Source organism: Syngnathus acus, chromosome 17, assembly GCF_901709675.1.
Source record: "Syngnathus acus chromosome 17, fSynAcu1.2, whole genome shotgun sequence".
Taxonomy (NCBI): Eukaryota; Metazoa; Chordata; class Actinopteri; order Syngnathiformes; family Syngnathidae; genus Syngnathus; species Syngnathus acus.
In genome coordinates, this window is record NC_051102.1 from 5,977,844 (window position 1) to 5,999,955 (window position 22,112).

The 22,112-nt window shown below is 41.9% G+C and overlaps 1 protein-coding gene across 3 annotated transcripts in view; it reads right to left on the minus strand.

The window, feature by feature from the left end:
* The window catches only part of epha4b (eph receptor A4b), a 57,022-nt gene extending 35,186 nt beyond the window's left edge, over nt 1–21,836 (minus strand). The window contains exons 1-5 of one of the 3 annotated variants that reach the window (XM_037277041.1): nt 21,658–21,836; nt 12,677–12,741; nt 7,336–7,536; nt 5,594–5,701; nt 4,807–5,158 (exon numbers count right to left, since the gene is read on the minus strand). In XM_037277041.1, coding sequence (XP_037132936.1) covers nt 4,807–5,158; nt 5,594–5,701; nt 7,336–7,536; nt 12,677–12,741; nt 21,658–21,775 — 844 coding nt within the window. In that variant the 5' untranslated portion in view covers nt 21,776–21,836. Of the gene's footprint in view, nt 1–4,806; nt 5,159–5,593; nt 5,702–7,335; nt 7,537–7,696; nt 7,808–9,191; nt 9,216–12,676; nt 12,742–21,657 lie in introns of those variants that run through there. The other 2 variants (XM_037277043.1, XM_037277042.1) reach the window with 2 other exon arrangements.
* Between the last annotated feature and the right edge of the window lie 276 nt (nt 21,837–22,112).

Consider the following 22,112-nt stretch of genomic DNA (forward strand, 5'->3'; position numbering starts at 1 on the left):
ACATGTTTCTTAATGGACCAAATATATTTTGATTAAAAATGAAATAGACTGTGTACAATGAAAAAAAAATGCTGTTTTATTTAGCCTTATTAAAAAAAAAACATTTTGCAGTTGTCATTTTAAATACCGGAATGAGAAAAAAATATTTTTGCCGTGCCTAAAATAAACTTGAGTAGAAAAAACAAAAATTCACTCGTATTATAAAATGACGAGATCCTCATATCATCAATCGAACTGAGTCGTTCCATATTGAATCAAATCTAAATTGAACCGATTTGAATCGTTTCACTGAAAAATGAACCGGCTTGGAATCATATTCCATCTACCCTTTTTTTTTTTTAAACAAATTGTAAAAACCGCACAGGCGTACACGTAACATCGAGTGCATCCCCACAAGAGCTTCTTGACTCGCTGTTCAAATCATTTTGTTGCCGCCCACTCCCTGCCATCTTTCACCCTCGTGCTCTCAAGCTCCCTGAGCTGCCACCAAGACTTGAGCGCAGAAACCCAAAAAAAATTCCTCGTGTGAACATGGAAAGTGGGTGTATGGAGCCAAGATATTGACCTTCAAACGTCTGCTTGCCGTGAACACAAAATTGCTCACTTTACCAAGCCAACACACATGGCGAGTGGGATGGAGACAGAGTTCAGGTTGTGTGTGGAAGAGCCACTGAAGTGAAGCGGGTTCCCCACTGAGCTTTCCATAAATGAGCTCCATCTCTTTTGCAGGTGTGAAGATTCGCCTTTCTCTACATCTGTTCTTTTGCTAATTGTCAACAGAGGCTGGCCTCCAATGCGATATGACGTCTATTGTGTGTCCATGTCTGTGTGCGCTCTCAAGCCTTTTAAGTGCACCGGCTTTCATCTTGTGCATCTAATGGGCCATCTTGATTAAAGCCCGACTGAGTGCATGTCGTATAACCTTTAGCTTGCCGCTGTTTTCGCCAAGGTGGATAAACAGAGTTTTTTTTTTCCTTCTGGTCTGTGGTCATAGCCAAAGTCTTGATTGTCCTAACAGCTGAGAAGGAACCCCCCCCCCCCTCATCGCTCCTTTGATCGCCCGCCCGTCCCTGAACAAACGCAATTCCGAATTCCCCTCACAGCACGGGTGTTTTTCCAAAAACTCTTCTGTAAATGACATTTTGCAGACCTTTGCGTTGCCTCCCCAAAGTTATGATCTCATAGCCGCAGCCAAGTGGACTTTACGGTGTGTAAAAGTGATGTTTGCCTGACTTTTGCACATGGCCGGCCCTTAATAGACGGGTTCTCTGCCAAGGAGGTTCTGTTTTCATAGCGGTTGCTTTATCCGTCACTTTCAATGAGTTGGATGGGAGCAGGAGGAACTCTGCGAGTTTTAGAGTCAAGAAATATTATCATTATAATAAGAGGAATAAGATATTATTCTGAATTATTATTATATAATTATTATTAATACTATAATATTTCTTATAAGAAATATTAGAAATATAAGAAGTATTTTTTATATGATAAAAAATTATAATATTTAAATATAATAAATATTCTCCTTATAATAATTCTTACACATGTTTAATTTACAGTGATAATGTCTCCAGTGAATCGGAGGTCCTTTTATGCTCTCCAGACTTAATATTTTAGATTGTAGATTGCAGGAGACAAATGTCCAAGCCTTGGCAGAGGTCCCACTCCTCTTGGTCTGAGTGCTATTTTATAATGTCCTAAATAGTCGTCACGGCTCTATAAAGACTCGCATATTCAGTATATCAGCAGTGCGGCACGCTGAGGAAAAGAAAGTGCGAGGAGGTCTTGTGAGGACTTGTGTTGAGGTGACAGGTGTCTGTCCTTCTCCGCTCTCTTTTTGCCATCTGAGGCAGTAATTGGTGCTGTCAGACACACAGGAGAGGACAGAACACACACGCAAACACACACTCCTGCCCTTCAACGTGTACCCCTTGGGCTTAAAGAGGTTTGTGAAGAGATTTTTACGACGCTCCCTGCCGTCTGGGAGAAAGCAGGAGAGTGCGAAGGAGTGCAAAACGGGATTGGAGGGAGTAATGGCGGATGGGAACAGAATGTAGGAGAGACAGACAAACAAGCTTGCCTGGAAGAGGTGGTGGCCTCCTGGAGTGTGCAAATGATGGTTGAGTAGGAGTGAGGGCGAGATTGTGTAAGTCCCCGTGAAGTGACAAGGCGCATCAGTGTGATGGAGGCGCAGTGTTGTTAAGCACGCACACTTCGTTTCACAGGCGACACACGTGCCAGTGATATAACACGGGCAAACAGAACGGCGTTACGCAATCGCCATCCATCCATCCATCCATCCATCCATCCATCCATCCATCCATCCATCCATCCATCCATCCATCCATCCATCCATCCATCCATCCATCCATCCATCCATCCATCCATCCATCCATCCATCCATCCATCCATCCATCCATCCATCCATCCATCCTGTCAGTCTACATGTGTTGCTGCACCAAATATTATTTTCTTCTTCTTATTGGGTTTAGCTTATATGATCGTCTACTTGATAGACTAAATTGACCAAATATTTAAAAAAATGACACAGTGGGAAAAGGAACATACTATGTGTGAGGACAATGAGGCCTATTATTGAGAAGACCAAAGCGAGGTTAGCGGTAGCATAGAGGAGGGAGATTGCAGGGAAAAAAGGGGGCAGTAATTGGAGGTGTCTGCTGTTTGTCTAACACAGAAAGGGCTAGTAATGATTCCATTAGCGCCTCACACCGAGAGAGAAAGGGACGGGGACACAAAGAGACACGCTGCGAGGAGAGCTGATGGGAGTCCGAGACAAACACCGAGACAAAACGAGGCAGCTCAAGAAGGAGATCCACACACAACATTAACACGGTAAAACAATGAATGGCAGAACAGCAAAGTGGCAAAAAGAGAGAAGGAATTCAAAGTGGCCATTACAAGACTTGTTCACCTGCGCAATTGTGAGTCACATCCATTTCCTCCCTCCACAAGTCTTTGTGTGCAGGCAGTGATTTAAATGCATTAGCAGCGTGTGGTTTCCCAGTGGAGGACCTTCCGAATGTGTCAGGGCAGGAACATTTTGTTTAGAGCCGCCGTGGACGTGTAAGAGGACGCGGCGGAGCCTGCCTGGCCGCCTCTCAGTGGGGGCACATTAAAGCGTATCGTACATTTAGGCGGCCACTCTTTTGAATGCGCCGTGGATGCTGATGCAGGGCTCAACATCAATGAGTACACCCACTCTAAATACGGTGAAATTACATTTCTGTTTTTTTTTGTGCACGGGGATGATTGCCATTTGCAGTTCTTTTCAATATAGAAAAAATGGATTATGAAAGAACAGCAATGGGTTTGTAATTATTCTTTTGGTGTGTATGCATGTTGACAACTTTCATAGAATTTTAACAATAAGTTCAGATTTTCCAGTTAACCTCATATTTACTGTAATAAATAGCTGTTGTAATCTTAGTAATATGCATTGGTCAAACTCCCACACTCTCTAATCAAAACTGATTATCATTTTTCCAGTTCCTACAATTGGATCGTTTGCAGGTGGTCGTAATATGCTGGCTGTTAAATTTCCTAAATTATCCAAAATACATTTGTTAAGACTGAGTAGGTGGCGAAGGCAAGCCTGCCACCGATATGCTTCTAGTCATCACAAGGGAATTAACATTTTTTGGCAAGTACCCGTTGATTGTTTCTAGAATAATCTCCACACAAGCAAATATGCTTTAACTTGAACTCAAACCAAAAAGGATTTATGACCAACAATGGAAGCCTGTCGAGGACTAATCTCCTTATTACAGAGCACAAAGGTCACATGATTATACGTACTCACCCACACACACATTTACATTGAATGCTAAGAAAAATTGCTAGCAATATGTTTATTTTTTAAGACTGAAGACAATTTGTGATTTTAGTCACATGACGTTGATGCACATTCTTCGCGGACCACATAAAATGATTTGGTGGGCCGTATCTGGCCCCCGGGCCTTGAGTTTGACACCTCTGAGGTCCATTCAGGTCAACTCTTTTGCAATGGAGTGTCCATTTTAACAAAAGGACCGACAAAGAGTAAGAAATGAAATCAGCCGTGATGAAACAAGCAGCAGACAGACGCGAAGCTCAACTGCGATTGAGATGCAGCCAGAGTTCCGTCACAATCTGTGCGCATTACCAAAGCGCAAGCTGCAGTGTACAGCTTGTACTTATTCACTTGTCTCTAAGGCCCCAACTGCCAAGGTTTGAGGGTGTCTTGGCGCCCGCTTCTCCGAAAAAACATCCGAGATTGCATTATGTGCTCGGGTTGCAAGTTTGCGAGGATGAATATCTCTGAATTGGTTTTTTTTGTTTTGTTTTTCTTTCCTGGAAGAAAGTGAGCCTGCGGGGACACGGTGGGAAGGCGTCGAACTAATAGAGCTTACTCTACCAAATACATGCAGGCAGACAAGCACGGCGCACATTGCACATGCCATCTGTGGAGTTTTACGACTCAATAAACGCCTTCCTCGGGCATACCTTTTTCCTTTTTCAACACAAACACGCAAACAGCAATAAACACATTCTCAAACTGTGCCTCTCCTCAGCTCAGCGGGGAAAATGAGATATTCAAGCTGGACAAACACACACAACTCTCTAAAATAGAGCAAAAGATGCCTCAAAGCATCTCCAACAGTTCTCTGGCCAAACATTGTGGAGGGGGAGGCTTCTTGAAGGGCTGGCGATTGCAAACGTGCAGAAATATGCACACTAATTGCCACAGTTAGTAAAATATCTCCAGAGCCAGAAAACACATTTCAGACAAACACGCGGTCCACTCACGTTGGCAGATGTCCTTGTTCTCCTCGAAACCCGGTTTGCACACACACCTCCCGATTGGAACCAGCCAGCCTCCGTCTGCGCTGCAGTACATCTTTGGAACCTCAAACTCCTCGGAGGCATTCACGCACGCTCCGTGTACCTCCACCAGGGCCGTGTCTCCCCCTGTTATGGTGTCAGGGAACTGGGCCAAATTAAGCACAGTGAGTGGACACTTCTTGTAGAAGACCCTGACGGAGACCAGAGCGATGCAAGCGCCCAGGTCCTGGAAGGCCAGGTAGAAGCCTTTTTTGCTTAGGTTGCTGATGTCGCGCACTTCCGTGTTTAGCTTCATCACACGGTCGCCGACGTCCACCTGCAGAGAGGAGACATTTTGTCATTCTGTATCAGATGACAAAAACATTACACATCTGATTTAGCAAGCAAATAACTTTTTTCCTTTTTTTTGCCATATTAGAATAAAATGTAATTGCACATCCACTGCTGTAGGTGGCAGTAGCAGAATAGTTATTCAATGTATTTTTTGTTATCTTTTAATAAGGATACAATCTTGTACAATGGCGTACACAAATTATACTATATATATAGTTATGACAGAGAGTGGGCGGGGCTGAAATAAAACGGAAAATAATCCCAAATAATAACGTTTTAAACTGATGTGAGCTGAGGCCGACAGCAGCTTCTGCGTGGGTTTTTCAGTTTGACTATTTTCTACCGGCTGAAAAGTGCACCGGCGACCGACGCTCGAGCATTATTTATTTTTTGTGTGTGCATGTGTGTGTGTCCTTACCTGGGTAAAGCTTTCATCTGCAGCAATCGTATCAATTTTGACATACTGGCTTTCCTTGATGAACCACAAGTTGGCATTGTTCGACTCATAGTAGTACATGTTGAACGTCTGCAACGGCAATAAAATAAATAAAGATTTACATCGTCTACTCTTGGAAAGAACACTCAGGGATACAGCAGTCCACCCAATGTGAAATTTTAACAAGCTTGGCGCCCTCTCCTCTCACGTCCGTCAGTCCATCTGTCTCGATAACTAGTCGCAGCTCTTTGAGAAACGCTGCTCTGTGCAATCTCATATCATCTCTCCACTACTCATTCCAAAAATGTTATGTCAGTGACTGAGCGCAGTAGACAGACAAAGTAGAGTGATGTGAATACAGAGGAGCAGTCAAATCACAGATATGAGCGAAGAGGGGCCTGTGAAAAATATGTATCGGGAATTTAAAATATACAAGGAGTTCTAGAGAGTGTCCCCGGGGTATTGTTTTTAAGTCTTTGAAATTGGAAAGATAAGGGGGGAAATAAAAATGGAAAAATGCTGTTTTTCCCGCTGCAGTATGCCAAGTCACTCTTAACAGGAGCCACAACTGTGTAATGAAATTAATACATATTGCAAACTATTATAAATATATTTTGGTGTTCAATTCTACCCTACAACAATAAACACACTTGGGTGTGAAACGTATTCATTTATGATTGTGTTATTCAAATCAGACCTGACTTTTAAAAGGCAGACAAATTTCATTCAGTTGTGTATGTGTACGTAATTATGTGCTTTATTTTTCTATAATCAAAATGATGTAAACCAACGGCATCTATAATTGGAACAAATCTAACCTAAATGTCAGACGCCTTCAATTATCTAATTAGTTTTTCCAGCCGAAGGCGCCCTAAAAGGTAAATTTGCTCAATTATGTAAATGTCATTAAATTAATTATGACATTGATAACCTTACTCAAAATCACCAAAAATGCTCCATGAATCATCTCTTCAATTATAACTTGTTTCAAATCAAAGGTGCTGCTCTGCTATTGATCTCCTTCTGAAGGAAAGAAAAAATACTTTTTTTTTTTTTCTGTTCTTCAAAAAGACGTCTGCAGGAGGTTGCTAGGAACTGAGTGACTTAGGAGGACTTGCCTGTTAATTACAACAGCAGAGACTTAAGAAAAAAAAAAAGTCATCAAACAACTGCAAGTTTCATAGTGGAAAGAATCCATTTACCGTATTTTTCGGACTATAAGGCGCACCGGACTATAAGGCGCACCTTCAATGAATGGCCCATTTTAAAACTTTGTCCTTATATAAGGCACACCGGACTATAAGGCGCACCATTAATGCATCATGTCAGATTTTTAATCCAAATCAAATCATTCTCCATTTTATCTTTTTTATTTTAACTTCAGACGCAACAAATTGCTTTATAATCACAAAATAATGATCCATAGTCTTTTTGATTCATGATTCATAGTCTTCAGCAGGCCACTTGTGATTGATTTCATGACACAATGCTTCGGGACAGTTTAAATTTCGGAATTTGGTCCATATATAAGGCGTACCGGTCTATAAGGCGCATTGTCGGCTTTTGAGAAAATTTTAGGTTTTTAGGTGCGCCTTATAGTCCGGAAAATACTGTACTAACGCTTGAAGATTTTTGTACAAATTTTGGCTTGCTTGAGTTCACTGACATTAACTAGTGCAGGTGTTGTTGCCAGTTGCTGCTCGTTCGTGTGAGTTGACACAAACCTCTTTGCAGGTACCAGGGACCCCCGGCAGGCTGTTACAGTCGCGCAGGGTAAATTTGATCTCGATGTAAACCCGCTGCGCTCCTTCCCGACTGATGTGGCGTGTCCTCAGCCAATTGTTCTGATTGGCCTGCATGACGTTACACACCTGGTACGTCCGCATCGGGGTGTTCCGCTCATCCATCACGCTGATCTCCTCCCACTGAACGTAAGAGAGATTGTTCATTCGGATTATTATGTTGGATTTGGGCTCGAGTTGATGTCATTTTCATACTTTACAGTAAAAGCCTTGAGAGAGCCGGGAACAAGAGTTGTCTTTCACAGTGTGCGTGTAAAAAAAAGGTAAGAAGCAAAATGAATACCTGAGGTAAGTGGCGGATATGTGAAAGACGAGTAAAAGCCTGTTTTTTTGAAAAAAATAAAAAAATACACGCAGCTGCGAGACGGTTTTACGGAAAAAGGAAATCTAAGTCCAAAGGTTGTTTTTTTTGGGGCGGGCTCACACTCAATGAAGTGCGGTGTAGCACAACCTGCAAGTTGTGTTTTTTTTTTTTTTTTTTTCTGGCTGAGGATGAGTGATGAGCTGTGTCAACATGACTAGACGACCGTCTTTGTGCTACTCGTGGATTTTTCTCCAGCAAAGGTGCTTACGGAGGAAGGATGGTGCAAATGTGTGTGTGTGTGTGTGTGTGTGTGTGTGTGTGGAGATAGGTAAGACAGAGCAACTTTGTCTCCCATCATTTGCTGCCATCTGTTTCCACTTGTGACTAAAGCAGTAATTGAGACCACTTCTCGCATGAGCAGGAAAACATGTCGATCTACACGCACGCGCACGCCAACAGTCGGCAAGCGCAGAAAGAACATTTCTATTCCTTAAAGACAAGAAAAATAAACCCATGCGGTTTCAGTGTTTAAAGATATCTGATCCATTGAAGGGGAAACCGACTGGACGCACATGCACACGCACACACACGCAGATGTTTGTGGGGCGTGAGTAGACCACCATATTTGTTCTGCACTCCTGTCATCATCCTGCTCCTCTAGTTTCTCCACCGTAGTGATGATCTATCACCTAGCAACCAAATAAACGTGAGCTGACGCATTATGAATTCAGTACAATTGTATTTTTAATATTGTTATATATGCATGTGTCCAGACACTGAACAAACATGGATGACTTTTTTTATAACTATTGTAATTTTATTTTGCCTCGATTTTAAAACTGTAGTTATGCATTTCAGGTTTTCTATGTTATTTTCATAACACTTATTTATTTAGAAAATCCCTCTTTAAGAACTTAAAGTATACTCTGTCGTAATAGTTTTTTCTAAATTATTGTCGTGAAAGATTGAAATAAATGTTTATGGAACACCAAATACTGACAAAAAAATGCAAATTTTAAAACTAATTACGTATTATTAATGTGTGTACTATGTCAACCTAGAATGGAAAAAACTAATAAAAAAATACTTTAAAAAGGCCCAAGCATCCCCCAAAACCCTTTTTCTCCAAATTATTAATACTTACATTACAACTTGTGTAATGCGACTTAATTCTCACAATGAAAGATTGATTTAAATATTTAAGCAAGGTTTTTTTTTTACAAATGACATACTGCCAATTATTTTGGTGTATAAAAGCCTGGAGGAAACAATGTCTACCAAACTCTACTTTTCAAACATTTCCAATGATGTACTTACAAATGTCTTTTTTCAAAATAAAATTCCACTAAATCGTAACAGACAGTCATGACGTCCAGTTTGAGGACAAATAAAAGTACAGCCAAGGCCCTAAAAACGAAACTCTCGACTTCTGCTAATGAACGCGATGTAACGTCCCAACAATAAAACCCCTCACCTCAATCCTGAGCACCAAAACAGATAAAAACGCATTCTCACGCAGACTTCCTCGCACTCAGCTGTTTTTAATCTCCACTGAGATGTCAAGCGTGTATGAATTGGAGCGCGACCAGCTCTCCAACGGGGAAAACAGAGGCAGAGAGATGAGACCATGTGTGTGAAGATTGCTTAAGCTACTGCGGCCAACTGAAAGTCAGTGAAAGTTTAGCCCGTCGCTCTCACTGCATTCCTGAAAGACCACGTCGCTACCAAATGTCCGAGAGTCCTCCTGATCAACTGCGCTCGATCTAATTAGAAGTGCAAAGACTGGTGGAAGAAGGGAGAGGGGGGGGATAAATGTTGGTAAATTACCGACGCGCTTGGCAGCTAAATAGACCCATCTGTGCAGCACTGAGACCAGTCGGACATCACAAGCCGGACATGCACACAACGCTCCCCTGAGAGTAGTGATTAAAGCATTTATGGGAATAGTCATTGAGGGATAAAGAGGGCTTTATAATGTCTGTGTTTATTTCTTTGTAGGCAGAGTTTGGAGTGGCTGGATTACTGCCACTACCAAAGCAGCAACTTATTTCCCTAGTTGGCGTGTCTGTTCATCATCATTTTTTTTGCTTGACGTGGAGCACAGGTGTGTTTATGGACAGGGAAGTAACCTGCGCTACTTTTATTGCAAACACTACACTTGTCGCTAGAGAGAATGAGTGGAAAAAATATAAAAAGGCTTTCGACTGGGAAGGTGTTTTGATAGTTTGGGAGTTCTCGTCAAGTTTAGTTAGTAGCAAGTTAGCTAATGAGACGAAATGAGAGATAGTTCTCGCCAAGTTTACTCAATAGCAAATTAACTAACGAAAATTTGCTAAAATAAAGAACGAAATATTATCAGAATGCTTTTAAAAAAAAAAAAATAACTGAAACTAACAGTTTGGGTTTTCAAAAATGAAATCATTTTTGTCCTAAAACCTTTTCACGAAAAAGATCAAAACTAAGAAACCCACGCAAAAATCTTATTGAAATGAACTTAATTTAAAACAAACAAACGCAAAGCAAAATAAAAACTAACTGTGATGGAAAAATGTGAATAGTCCATAACGTTTAAAAAAAAAAAAAAAAAAAAAACTAATACAGACCGTAATAGAAAAAAAAGCAAAACTACAATAAGCTTGCTCGGTCGTCATCACATTTGCACACACAGAGTTGAAACACGGGTTCAGAACTGAACACTAATTGACATTTTGAGAAAGAAAAAAAAAAAAAAATGAGCCGGCTCCCTTCTCCCTCAACGCAATCAACGCGGCCAATCAGCACAGAGCTCTCCTGATTGCTTTGAAGTGAAGCAGAGATGTCAGATCAGGGTCGGAGTTCAACCATTCACCGGCTTCCCATAAATATCCCCGCCGCCGCAATCATCTGATGTGTACACCTACGAGCACATAATTGGCTCCCAAAGTTTGGAAAAAGCTCTGGCTTAGTTTAGGCCCAGCAAATTAGAGAGGGGTGAAGAGCCTCCGGCAGTGGAGAGATGTTATGGGGCCTCTCGTTTTCAAACATCATTATGACATATCTGTTTTGTGTCCCTGACGACGCCCCCCCCCCCCCCCCCTCGCCTGCTCGGCGACAGAAATGGGTCGCTCCTCTCCGTCTCGGCCACATCCGGCCCAGCACGGTTGGGATTAAATTTGACCCGTGGGGGGTCAAGTGTGGGTTTTGGACTAATTCAGGTAGACAGTGGTCTCAGATTGGTCGGGATTGGCTCTCGCTGAAACCAATCTCAAGGTTTTAAAAGATCAAAGGTCAACTTGATAATACCCAATATATGAAAGGCAAGACCTTCTTGCAACCGCACGACTTCCCCCTCTCTTTTCCAGCCACTTCTCATACTTTGACATTGACTGACCATTTCCACCAACAAGCCGCCAATTTATAGATAGATTGATAGACTCGTGGACTCAGTGGAAATAATTTGTTTTGGTTTTGAAAGTGAAAATCTATCCCTGTGTCTATTTAGGGAACCATGAATAGCATAAATTTGCATATAATTGGTGCCCATTGAAATGCATTGGGGAATTTGTTTTTATTTATTTTTTTTAACCCAATAAATTCTAAAAAATGTTCATAAGCATATGTCTTACATGAAAAATTTAGTAGAAGTATGGGAAAAATAATGAAATTAAATTAATAAAAATATATGTGAATCCACAGGTGTCAAACCGCAAGTATACGAACTCCATTCGTCAAATGTTTACCAGATTCAATCTTACTGACTTGAGAATCCCCAAAACCTTTTCGTTCTTTAATTTCAACGGCATTAGGAAACAATATTCATATTCACAATCTAAACTGCATTGCTTTTAGTCCATCAGTCTTGTACTTTTTGTTTTTGTTCCTTTCACATGTGAAGATGACCCTTTTCTTTCTGCAAACACACAATTTGTACTTTATCATTCAAGTGGCAAAGGCGAGACAAAAAAAAAAAAAACAAGTATGTTAATAAAGGAAACATATCGAGTGAAAACAAAGATGACCGCTTTTATCCACTTCTCTGGGGGAGTGACGACTAATCCTTGCGTGAACGATAGCTTGATAAAAAAAGATTCCGTTCACTCTCGGCTCGGTAATTTGCGATTATAAAATGAGAACACATGTGCCTTTCAGGAAGCGAATCATATTGTCAATACAAAAAAACCTGTGTACTCTTGTTTGTCCTTAATGAGTCGCAGATGGAAGACATTACGCTCTTCCATGAGAACCTCATTGAAAGAAAACATACACAAACATCAACAATATGGCCACACAATCAATGCATTTCAAGCGCATGAACTCGATACCCCGCGTGGCTTGAGAAAACAACCTTTCCAAGCTTACGCTGGCTTCAGCTGCCTCTTTGCCGCTCGCGACCATGAAAGCGTGTGTGGCATCCCGCAATTCAAGCCGCCCGGTCTGAATAGTCGCGCGGAAGTTGGAATGGAGTGGAATCTAATCTGTGCCATTCAACCAACGGCTCTTCTGCTTGCGTGAAGTCGCGCTTATATTCGAGATTGAATCCCGGTCGGTCGTTTCGACGCTTCTCTCGTGATGTGAGGTGACTTGCGTTCCTTTTACCTGCAAAAGGCTTGCACGCAATGCAAACATCTACATTTCTTCTTACATAATAACTCGCCCAACCCAACTCTCTTCTCGTCCTAAAAAAATAAATAAAAAAGCAAGCCGTAATAAATGGAGGCTCCGGCTCCGCAGCACAGTTTTCAGTGCAGCGGAAATAATTTGTAAATTCCCCCCGAAGACTCGTGATTTAGCGAGGACAGCTCAAGAACTCAACGCTCCCTCCGAGCACACTGCACTGCGGCGGTTGCTAAGTCCCGCCTTCCTTCCCCTTAAAATAAAACATGACATGCATAACTTATACATGTGGTGGCGGCTCCAAGAAAGGCTTGATGTTTGTTTGTGTGTGTGTGAGCGTGTGATGTGTGAGCCGCTCGTACTCACCCCCTCATTAGGATAGGCCTCCCAGCCCAGGTCGGCCAAGGCGGACATGGAGTCCAGCAACGTAACTGGGAAAAAAAAAAAAGAAAACAAACACGTGAAGCCAAACTTTCAAGGGGTTTGTTTATATACTCAGCAGGGGGGAGGGGGTGACGTCCGTGCCTTGAATGCACCAGATCAAGTCTGGAAGACTTGTGTTGTGTTGGGAAACAGTTTTGGAGAATGTTGCCTTGCAGCTGCTCCTGGTTTAAATGGGGGACAGAAAGTCACCCAGCGAGACCGAACGTCACCACGCCAAGAGTTGGCGTTGAAACATTGAAGTGATCTTCTTGCCAGCATCAACCGCAGCTAGTGGAACATGGCCGCTGTGACTTTGTAATTTAGCCGTGAACGCTCACTACAGCTTTCTCCAAAGATATTGGAGTGTGTCTGTGGAATTATTTTTTTTGTGGTTATTGATATTAGCCCCGGTTCTGTTCTAGTTCATCGCAAGGGTGTTCTTTAGATTTATTGAGTGGTGATGGTTTTCTATCTAGTCATTTGTTTTGGCTAACGCTCTCCAATGTGGAGATTCTAGTCAAATACGGGACAAAAGGAGGACCGTTATGACTGTCAACGCCTTATATCATATAAAGTATAGGCTACACAACAAACTGATGAATAACTAGTTTTGAAATCAGAGATTGTTAAACACTTTTCAAGCATTTTTCTTTTTTTTTTTTTTTTTTTTTTTTTTTTTTTTAACAAGTGCAGACAATCTGTAGTTTTTGATTTGACACAATTTGCCTTTGCGGGCCACATTAAAGGATATGGCGGGCCGTATCTGGGCCCCCGTGCCTTAGGTTTGACACCAATGATCTAAGGACACTGATCACCCACACATACACGCTCACGTTGTCGCTGTAACCTCCAACATCTCATATGAATGGAATTCACTTCATCTCATACTCGCCATTATTAGAGTTAGAGTCAAGTGCCTTGAGCGACGCGTTTAATACTTTCCGAGACCACGCTATAAAGATTTGTATCGCGACTGAAATGAAGTGCCATAAATTCCTTAATGGTAGTTTTTCGTAAGGAGAAATAGCTCTCTGTAATATCGTTGTGAAGATGCAGGAAGGTGACAATGACAAGTGATGAGAGAAAGGCGGCAGCTTGACCAGCAGGCGGCATAATGAAAACCTGCTTCTTCTCCGGTGATTCATTTAAATGTGTATGGCTGCACTTCTTCTGCTTGGGTCCTAATCAAGCTTTCGATCATCAATATTTAATCAGCATCCATATGCAGAGACGCCTGCTTCTCTCTTTCTTCTCACTACTCAATGGCCATCGTGCCAAGCGTCTCTGTTATGCAGATTACAGCATGGCTACAAAGTTAGAGGAACTTTTATACAAGTTACAGATTTGGCACAGTTTTAGCTTATATTCGTTTACGGCATCCAGTTTTTTTGACTACCTTTTTGCATCTGTTTTATAACAGTTCCAAGCTCACAAACTCATCTGTGGCACAATGAGACAATTTCACCCACTGTAGGACATCTCCCTAACATCCATGCACTTCGCAGTGACAGGAGAGCGGGACACCGTGCAGTAATTGTGTCTGTATTTGCGAGGAAATGAGCCCAGTGACAAAGGAACAGAGGAGGAGTGGTGCTGAGCAGCTAAAGGTCACATGAATCCTCCAGCCTCGCATATTACGAGCATTTACTGTAGACTGCCTCCCTCGGTCAAGTGGCGTACAAAGAAAGGGAATGAAATAACATGATTACATGTGACGTCCAACGCCGCTATGAAATCAGTGCTTTGAGTACTCCGATTATTCGATTGGTGCCAATTAAATTAGGCAGAGTGGGTAACAGCAGATCATTCAGTTCATTAAGAAATAACAATATAACAGCAAATAAATAAATATATAAATAAATAAAGAAATAATAACACATTTAATTTAGAAGCGCCTTTCAGGTCACTCAAGGAACACTTTACAAGAGTTAAAAAGTTCAAAACAAGTTCAAAACAAATTAAAACAATAGCATACAGTAAAGAAGATTGTGAAAACCATGTTAAAAATAAATAAATAAATAAATGGGAAAGCAAAGAGGTGCTTTAAAATGCACACCAACACTTTTTCGTCTCCTCTCACCTCTTGTCAATACCACTTCTCACCTATAATCAATGGGCACACTTATCAATTATGTATTACTCTCGATCCTTTCCTGACTGTGCTGACTCGGCATTTTTACAGATGCTTTTCGGCCAAAGTAAGCACTTAGTATTAATCCTCCGCGAATACAAGACTTCTATATGAGCGTGTAACATTTGTGGAAACGTTGAAATCAAATTTGCTCCCACGGCCTTAACAAAGCAGAGTTATTACCTTGAACAAACATTGTAAAATCGCAAGCGTCACGGTTGTAGAATTCATGGCCGGAGCTCTTATGTTGATTGGAGGTGGAACTAATGAATTAGAGCGGGAGCGCAGCTCTTCCTTAAGCAAACATCAGCGAGCATTCGCGTCTCTATTTGCCTCGGCATGATCCTCTACCGTCTTCCCGTTCTGTCTTCTCAACTTGGGACCTTAAATGAATTGAACGATGACATCGCAGAGCATGATCACATGAACGAAAGCAATACACAACATGAAACAAACAAAAAAATATGGAGCGTATGATTGACAGCTGACTGACAAATTACTTTATTGGTACTTTTTTAGCTGAGTCAACTCTTTTCTTCTTATCGCCGTCACACACATATCTATAGGTTGTTTACATTTCTGCAGCCTTGCTTTTCCATTCATGCCCTTACTTGCACAAGCCCAAAATATTTTATAGAAAAGTTGCATCTCCAGGAATGTCAACTTCCCAGAATAACATGCTCGAGTCTGAACTGCAGCAAGGATGCTTATGGCTGCTAAAAAAAAAACATTAGATTAAGCTTTCAGTCATATTTTTTTCTATGACTTGGGTGTGGCTGCAGCTTGCAAGTAAGAACATATTAAGGAAGTTTCTTGTATCATAAATATATCGGGTCATTTTTTTCTCTGTTTGGTGGAACTGGGCAGCAGCTGCCAAGCCTCAAGCTGCTATGCCAACAGCCCGGCTGGCTAACAAAGCAACCAGGATGCTTATAGACTTGCGCATACACACATTTCAATGATGTAAACAAACCACGGCGGGGATGTGAAGCACAGTGCATAACTTCATGCATAGTTAATTAGGTTGTTTTTAATCGAGTACAAACAATTGACAACGGAGGACAAGCTACGACCAAATATCTCTTATTGTTTTGCTCGTTTTATTCTTCAGTCCAATCAGGGTATTTTTGTTAAAAAAAGAAACATCAACAATCCTCAAGATAAAAATGTATTATATAATATCCTATTCAAGTAAAATGAAAACGAGTGGCTAATTACATACAGCAGGCCAAAGCTATTATTATTAAAATTGTATTTGTGTAAATGCTGCAAAAACATCCACATGAAGTTCATTAAAGACTCTGAATTAAAATGATTGCCTGTGATTGACTGGCGACCAATCCCGGGTGTGCCCAATTTCTCATTCTTGTATGTATTTTTGCAAATCACAAATACTCAAGTCACAACGCTATTTAGTTAACAACTTCCACGTTTTATAGTCTTCGTACTGATCCGATTTTATTTGGTTAAAGAGAACCGTAATGCAGAATATAAAACGAATGGTTATTTAATAAAGAGCTCCTTTATAACTAGTAAGGGAGCAGCATACTTTTGGCTCATTACCGCCATAACCTTGGCTTGCAACTTTCATTTTGATTAAGCTCATATGCGTCTCAATTTACTAGTAACGTAATTCCCCATTTCATTGTCTGGTATTTAAATAGACGATGAATTGCATGTGTTGTCTGAGTCCACTCAGACTTCAATGTGCTTCCTCTTGTCTGACAGTTGAGACCGGCAGGGTTGTCACGGCAACACACGGGCCGACGGAGAGCAGAGTGCCGCGCAGTTGAGCTATGAACTTTTGGAGTAAAGCAGCCCCGCAGCAGGCGCGCTCCACTCACTGCTGTCTTTTCATCAGTCGTCTCTCCACTCATCCACAACCCACCAGAGGCTCTGCACTCGTTCTTCTTCTAGTTATCTCTCGCCGTGCGCATCCTCTGGTCATGTCGCTTTAATGGAGACGGCGGATGTGCGTGCGTTTATTCTTCCATGATTGTTTCACAACTGGTCTTCCTCATGCGAGGTGGCAATTTTTCACGGATTTTTCACGCTGCAGATTACTGATGAGCAACAACACGCGCACACACATATTTAAGTAGACCTTGAGGACTCGCACACAACAGGACTACAAACTATCAACACAACACGCAATTTGACACTCGCGGCATTCATTGTGTGACTGAAGGGAAGTAATTAAAAGGACTGCTAACTAACGCCGCTGAATGTGGCGAAGCTCAAGTCTGTTGTTTCTGGATTTCCTCTTGACCTTTTACAGTTTAGGACATTCCTACTGATGAGAGCAGAGTCCTGGTAGCCTGTGGACTCACACTTCTGTCACACAATGGTTGGCCACAGGAGGGGAAATTAGAGCAGTGGGCCTTAGCAGTTGACACGGCCAGGAAATCACATGGCAGACAGGTTGTTACTAGCCATGCGTGGACACATGCGGCAATGTCTGTCACTGCCAAACATCCAAAGGAATTTTGTTGGAGGCTGTGTTGCACATGATGGTGGAATTCACAAGGAATGAGGGAGTATAGCCTCAATAGCCTTGCAGGATATTTTTTTTAATTCTTGATCATACTCATAACTGTCAACAAATGGATCTCAAATCATGTTGCTCCATTGAGATGAATGGAAATAGAGTTAATTCGTTCATATAGCCATACAGATGTATATATAAAGAGTTTCAGCCATCATTTCACTCTTAGTTAGGATCTGATGATTCAGCCATCGAGTACAGCACATACAAGGAAGAACAAAAAGATCAATGTGATGTGTTCCGCAATGAGAAATGCTTCAAATAATAGAGGCTGATTTGCGTGGTGAGTTTATTTATATGAGAGAAAGCTTCTTTGGGTTTACAGTCTGTGTTTGTCGCCACAACATGTTTCTTTTGTCTCTTCTTTCATCTCTGGTGGATTTTTCTTTTGTTTTTCCATTGATAACAACAAACACACACACACACAGTATATGTTCCTAGCCTTCACACCAGAATCATTCCCTGTCACTGCACTGTATTTATTGGCTCATCTATCAGCTTGCCGCAGGAATACTTGACGTTATTTTCTGGACCAAGACCACCAAACTGCCCCCTAGCCATACATTAGGGTGGAATGAGTGTCTGTGGGCGTGCATGCACAATGCATGGGCACTAAGCTCACTGTCGATGTGTTATACGTATGCAGCCCCACCTTCTTCCAACTGAGTGTGAAGAGGTTGAATGAGGAAAGAGCTCAACTAAGAGCAGAACGGAAAACAATCCAAACGAGAGATAAGGCAAAGTAGGACACATATGAGAGGAGGAGATTAAAGCAAAGGGGGAAAAACAGATCTTGTGCGTTTGTCCGCCTCTCTTTTTTACTGCTCTCTGATGACAACAACGATCTATAGCCTCTTCTGTTCAAGGTCATGGTTGTTACACGGGAGCGCTGCCATTGCGGGCGCACAAAGGCACATTCACGGTGAGGTATGCCTCTGCCGATAACTACAAGCAACCCTTATAGATTAAAGCAATTAAAGCAAAGGAGACCTTTGACCCTGCATTATACCACAGTCAGGATCTTGTGTGAATCATTAGGCTGGTGCGTGCCTGTGCTTGTGTGTCAGTAGAGGGCATGTTTTACATATGCTTGTCTCTGCAATATCGGCTCATGTTAACCTTACAAAGCAATACAGCCATGCCCCCCTCCACCAGCGGTATAAATCCGGCCTACGGTATAGATTTGGACTCTGCGGACCAATTACAATAACGCTTGTTGATGATGTCATTTTACCTGCCTCAGTCTGAAAATGGCTTTAATTAATTCTGGCAACAGAGTTGGATGAGTTGTTGGACATAAGTGTGTATACATTGAACCAGTCAGCCATCTTCCCTGCTTTTGCGCGTGCTTGGGTAGAGTTAGGCGCTTAGCTAACTTGAGCGAGTGCGGCTGGCAAGCTAACATGGGAAACACTGTGGAGCCGCTCTATGAATTACTAATCCTTGCCTCCGTGGCAGTGAATAACAAGCATCACTCCCACTAAAGGATGACGAGGAATATTGTAGCTAATCATGTGACACACTAAAACAAGGCGAGAAGAGGAAAAGTCTTAAAAGCCTTGCTAACCACTAAGCTAACATGAAATCTAGCGAAAGGCTGACATTTTTACTTAACTGAAGTCTGGCTTAAAACAGTGTTACAGTATTTAAATTAAAAAAATGTTGCCATTTAGGGCAAATAATGTATATTATTTTTAATTATATTATGAATAATTAAAGTATTGTTAATTAAGATTATTTCATTGCAAAAGATGTATGGATTTATTGCAAAGCATGTAATTAATTAGATTTTTTTCCAAGCGAGTCCAACTTTTAATTAATTTATATTAAATGTTCTAAAAATACAGGATACCTTGAAGCATTCAATTTATACCTTGAAATGGCCATAACACCTTACCGTAATGTTTACCTACATTCCAATGTAAACCACAGGTCATTTTTTTCCCACCACACTTAAATTAAAAACTCGTCCATAGATTTACTGATTATTTAAATGCTACAGACTCATTAGCATAACATGAAAGGAATCCCTAGTCGTGTTTTTCTAGGATTGAGGGGAAGCAGAAAAATAGAAAAGAGCGCAGACAAAGACGATACGCCAAGACGGGGAAAACAGGCTCTAAACTGCAAACATGGTAAAAGATGGAGCCACACACAGAGTGCAGACCTGAGGGCACCCATCCGAATGTTACATCAGTTTGCCCTGGGGGTTCAAACAATACTGAATGAGTGTGTAGAACGCCCTCTGCTGGCAGGCCAATCATCTCCTAACTCCTAATCCCCTTCCTCTTGTTAATGCTTCTGACAAACACTTTAAAAAGCCACTTGTGGGGGAAAAAAAACTCATTTCCACTATAGATCATGTTCCCCTGTTTGCAGTTACCACCAATTTCAAGCAATCTGATCAATTCCCCTTGTAGCGCTTTGTTCCGCTTGTCCACCCTCACTACATTTTTTCTTGTAAATGCCAACAATTTCCGTACAAGATTACAAAGCTTGTTGACACTGAAACATGATTTCAGTTTACAATATCAGCTCCATCCAAGGGACTTGTGCTCTTAATTGGTCCGGAATGGGGGGACTGTAACTTTTTATGGCAGCCTCGGCTCGGTGGCGGACAAAGATGCTGTATTCCGTTTTGAGTGACACTTTTTTTTAACAATGTTTACTAATCATCGAAACTAAGCATATTAATTAGTGCTCTTTAGGTTGCGCAAGTTTCCCTCATTGGAAATGGGAGGTGTTTACCATATGGAAGTGAAGCTTGAGGTGCAAATTGGGCCAGTACGTGTGAAACAGCACGATACCAAGTTGGGGAATAAAATCTCGTCAGTGATCGTATACGCTACAAACACCGCGGCTCGTTTATCTAAATCAACAGGAGTTTCAATTCATCATCCTTCATTCTGCATTCACCTCAATGAATATTTCATCACATGCATTCTGCATTGTCTCCTCTTGTTTAAACACTCCTCCCTGACTGCCTCTGCTCATCCTCGTTCCTCGTTTATCCTCCCGAGCCGGGGAGAACTCCTCCGGGCTGTGACATACATTCAGCATTGTACCTATACCTGGCGCTTACACGTTTAAATTGGAGCTGAGGTGTGGCCTGCTTGTGAAGTGATTCGTTGAGAGCATCAAGCGTGTTTTGAAATAGTTACAAACATTACATAGATTAGAAGTATTTTTTTTAACTTCTATTTATTCGATATTTCAAGTCATTGTGTAATATATTGAATGATAGCAATTTCACAAAATAGAGTGAGGCCCTGTTGACTTTGTCTAATTAAATTGTCTAATTGGCAGTCTAAACACATATTAATATAACAGCGTATTCATTTTCAGCATAATAAATCAAGGACACAGTAAAATGTCCGTCCTCAATCCTAAATCTTTTTTCCCCTCATAAAATCTAAATCAAACATTGCCGAAATAGGCATCACCCGAAGAGCTTTAAATCACATTTTAGTCTGCTCCTTACTATGAAACGCCGCTCTTTTTCTTTTTTCTTTCTTTCCTCCCTCCGATGTGTAAACTTGTGGAGTTATCCAAATGACACATGCTGCACTGACACCGCCTGACAGCATCATTTCTTCTCCTCGCCAATAAGTTGCTTAATAAGTGCTCATCATGAATCTCCCCGCCTGTCTCCCATATAGAGCGATGACTTCTTTTCCCTCCTGCAACTTGCCAGTAAACAAGCCATCTTACATGTTTCAGCCCGAGAAGCAGTCAGAAGTAGTTAGCGACTAAATGTATTGGCCGAACATCGATGTTAATTTAATAACAGGGAAAGGCTGTGACAAATGTAATGCAATTGCTGCCTCTCATTTGCAGACTCGGTTAGATGACTTGAGTCTGCAGAAGAAAAGACATCAGCATCCCTCAGCGTGTTTCTGGATGAGATTAGGGTTGTTTCAAGGCTTCATTGTTACAAGTTCACCCACTTTGATATTCCTTGTCCCCATCAGCCTTCTATCGTCATGTCATGCAAAATTAATGTCAAAATCCCGAGAAAAGGAGGGGAAACGTGACGCACGCTCCATCCCCCCCATCTCCATGCTTTTTTGTGGCTCTTTATGCATGATTCATCATAAGCGAGCGGAGAACTTCATCGGGAAGCTCCGTTGCTCCTCACCCGGCAAGTGGGCGCTCCAGATGGGGCTCCCTCTACTCCGCCCCCCCCTCCCCTTTTCCCCCTCCTGCTCAGCGCACAACCAAGTAGACCACGCACACCCACCTACCTACCTTCATTATCAGGGTAATTCCTTAAGGCTCCACAGGGTGACAACACGTGAAAAACCACCGAGGGGGTGAGCAGAAAAAGGGAAGGATAGATCCACAAGACGCGCGGAGTCAGGGCCATTTTTCAGGCTGCGCTTCGCCCTCGATGCATCCCTCTTGGCGGCGTGGAGAGTGTGCGCGCAGCCGGGAGATGAAAAGAGAGAGAGAGCAGAGTGGAGAGAGAGGAGGAGTTGGAGGAGGTGGGGACGACGGGAAGGAGGGTCGCTAGCCAGCCAAGTGCTGTCAATCATCCGCCTGGCCCCCCCTAGCTGTTTTGAATGCAATAATGTTTCCAAATTGAAGCTTATTTGCAGTGGTGCAAAGTAACGAAGTCCAACATTTTGAGTACCTTTACTGAAGTATTTTTTTCCCGCAGACTTATATTTAGAAATGGTGTCTTGGCTTGTGAGTTTAATTCA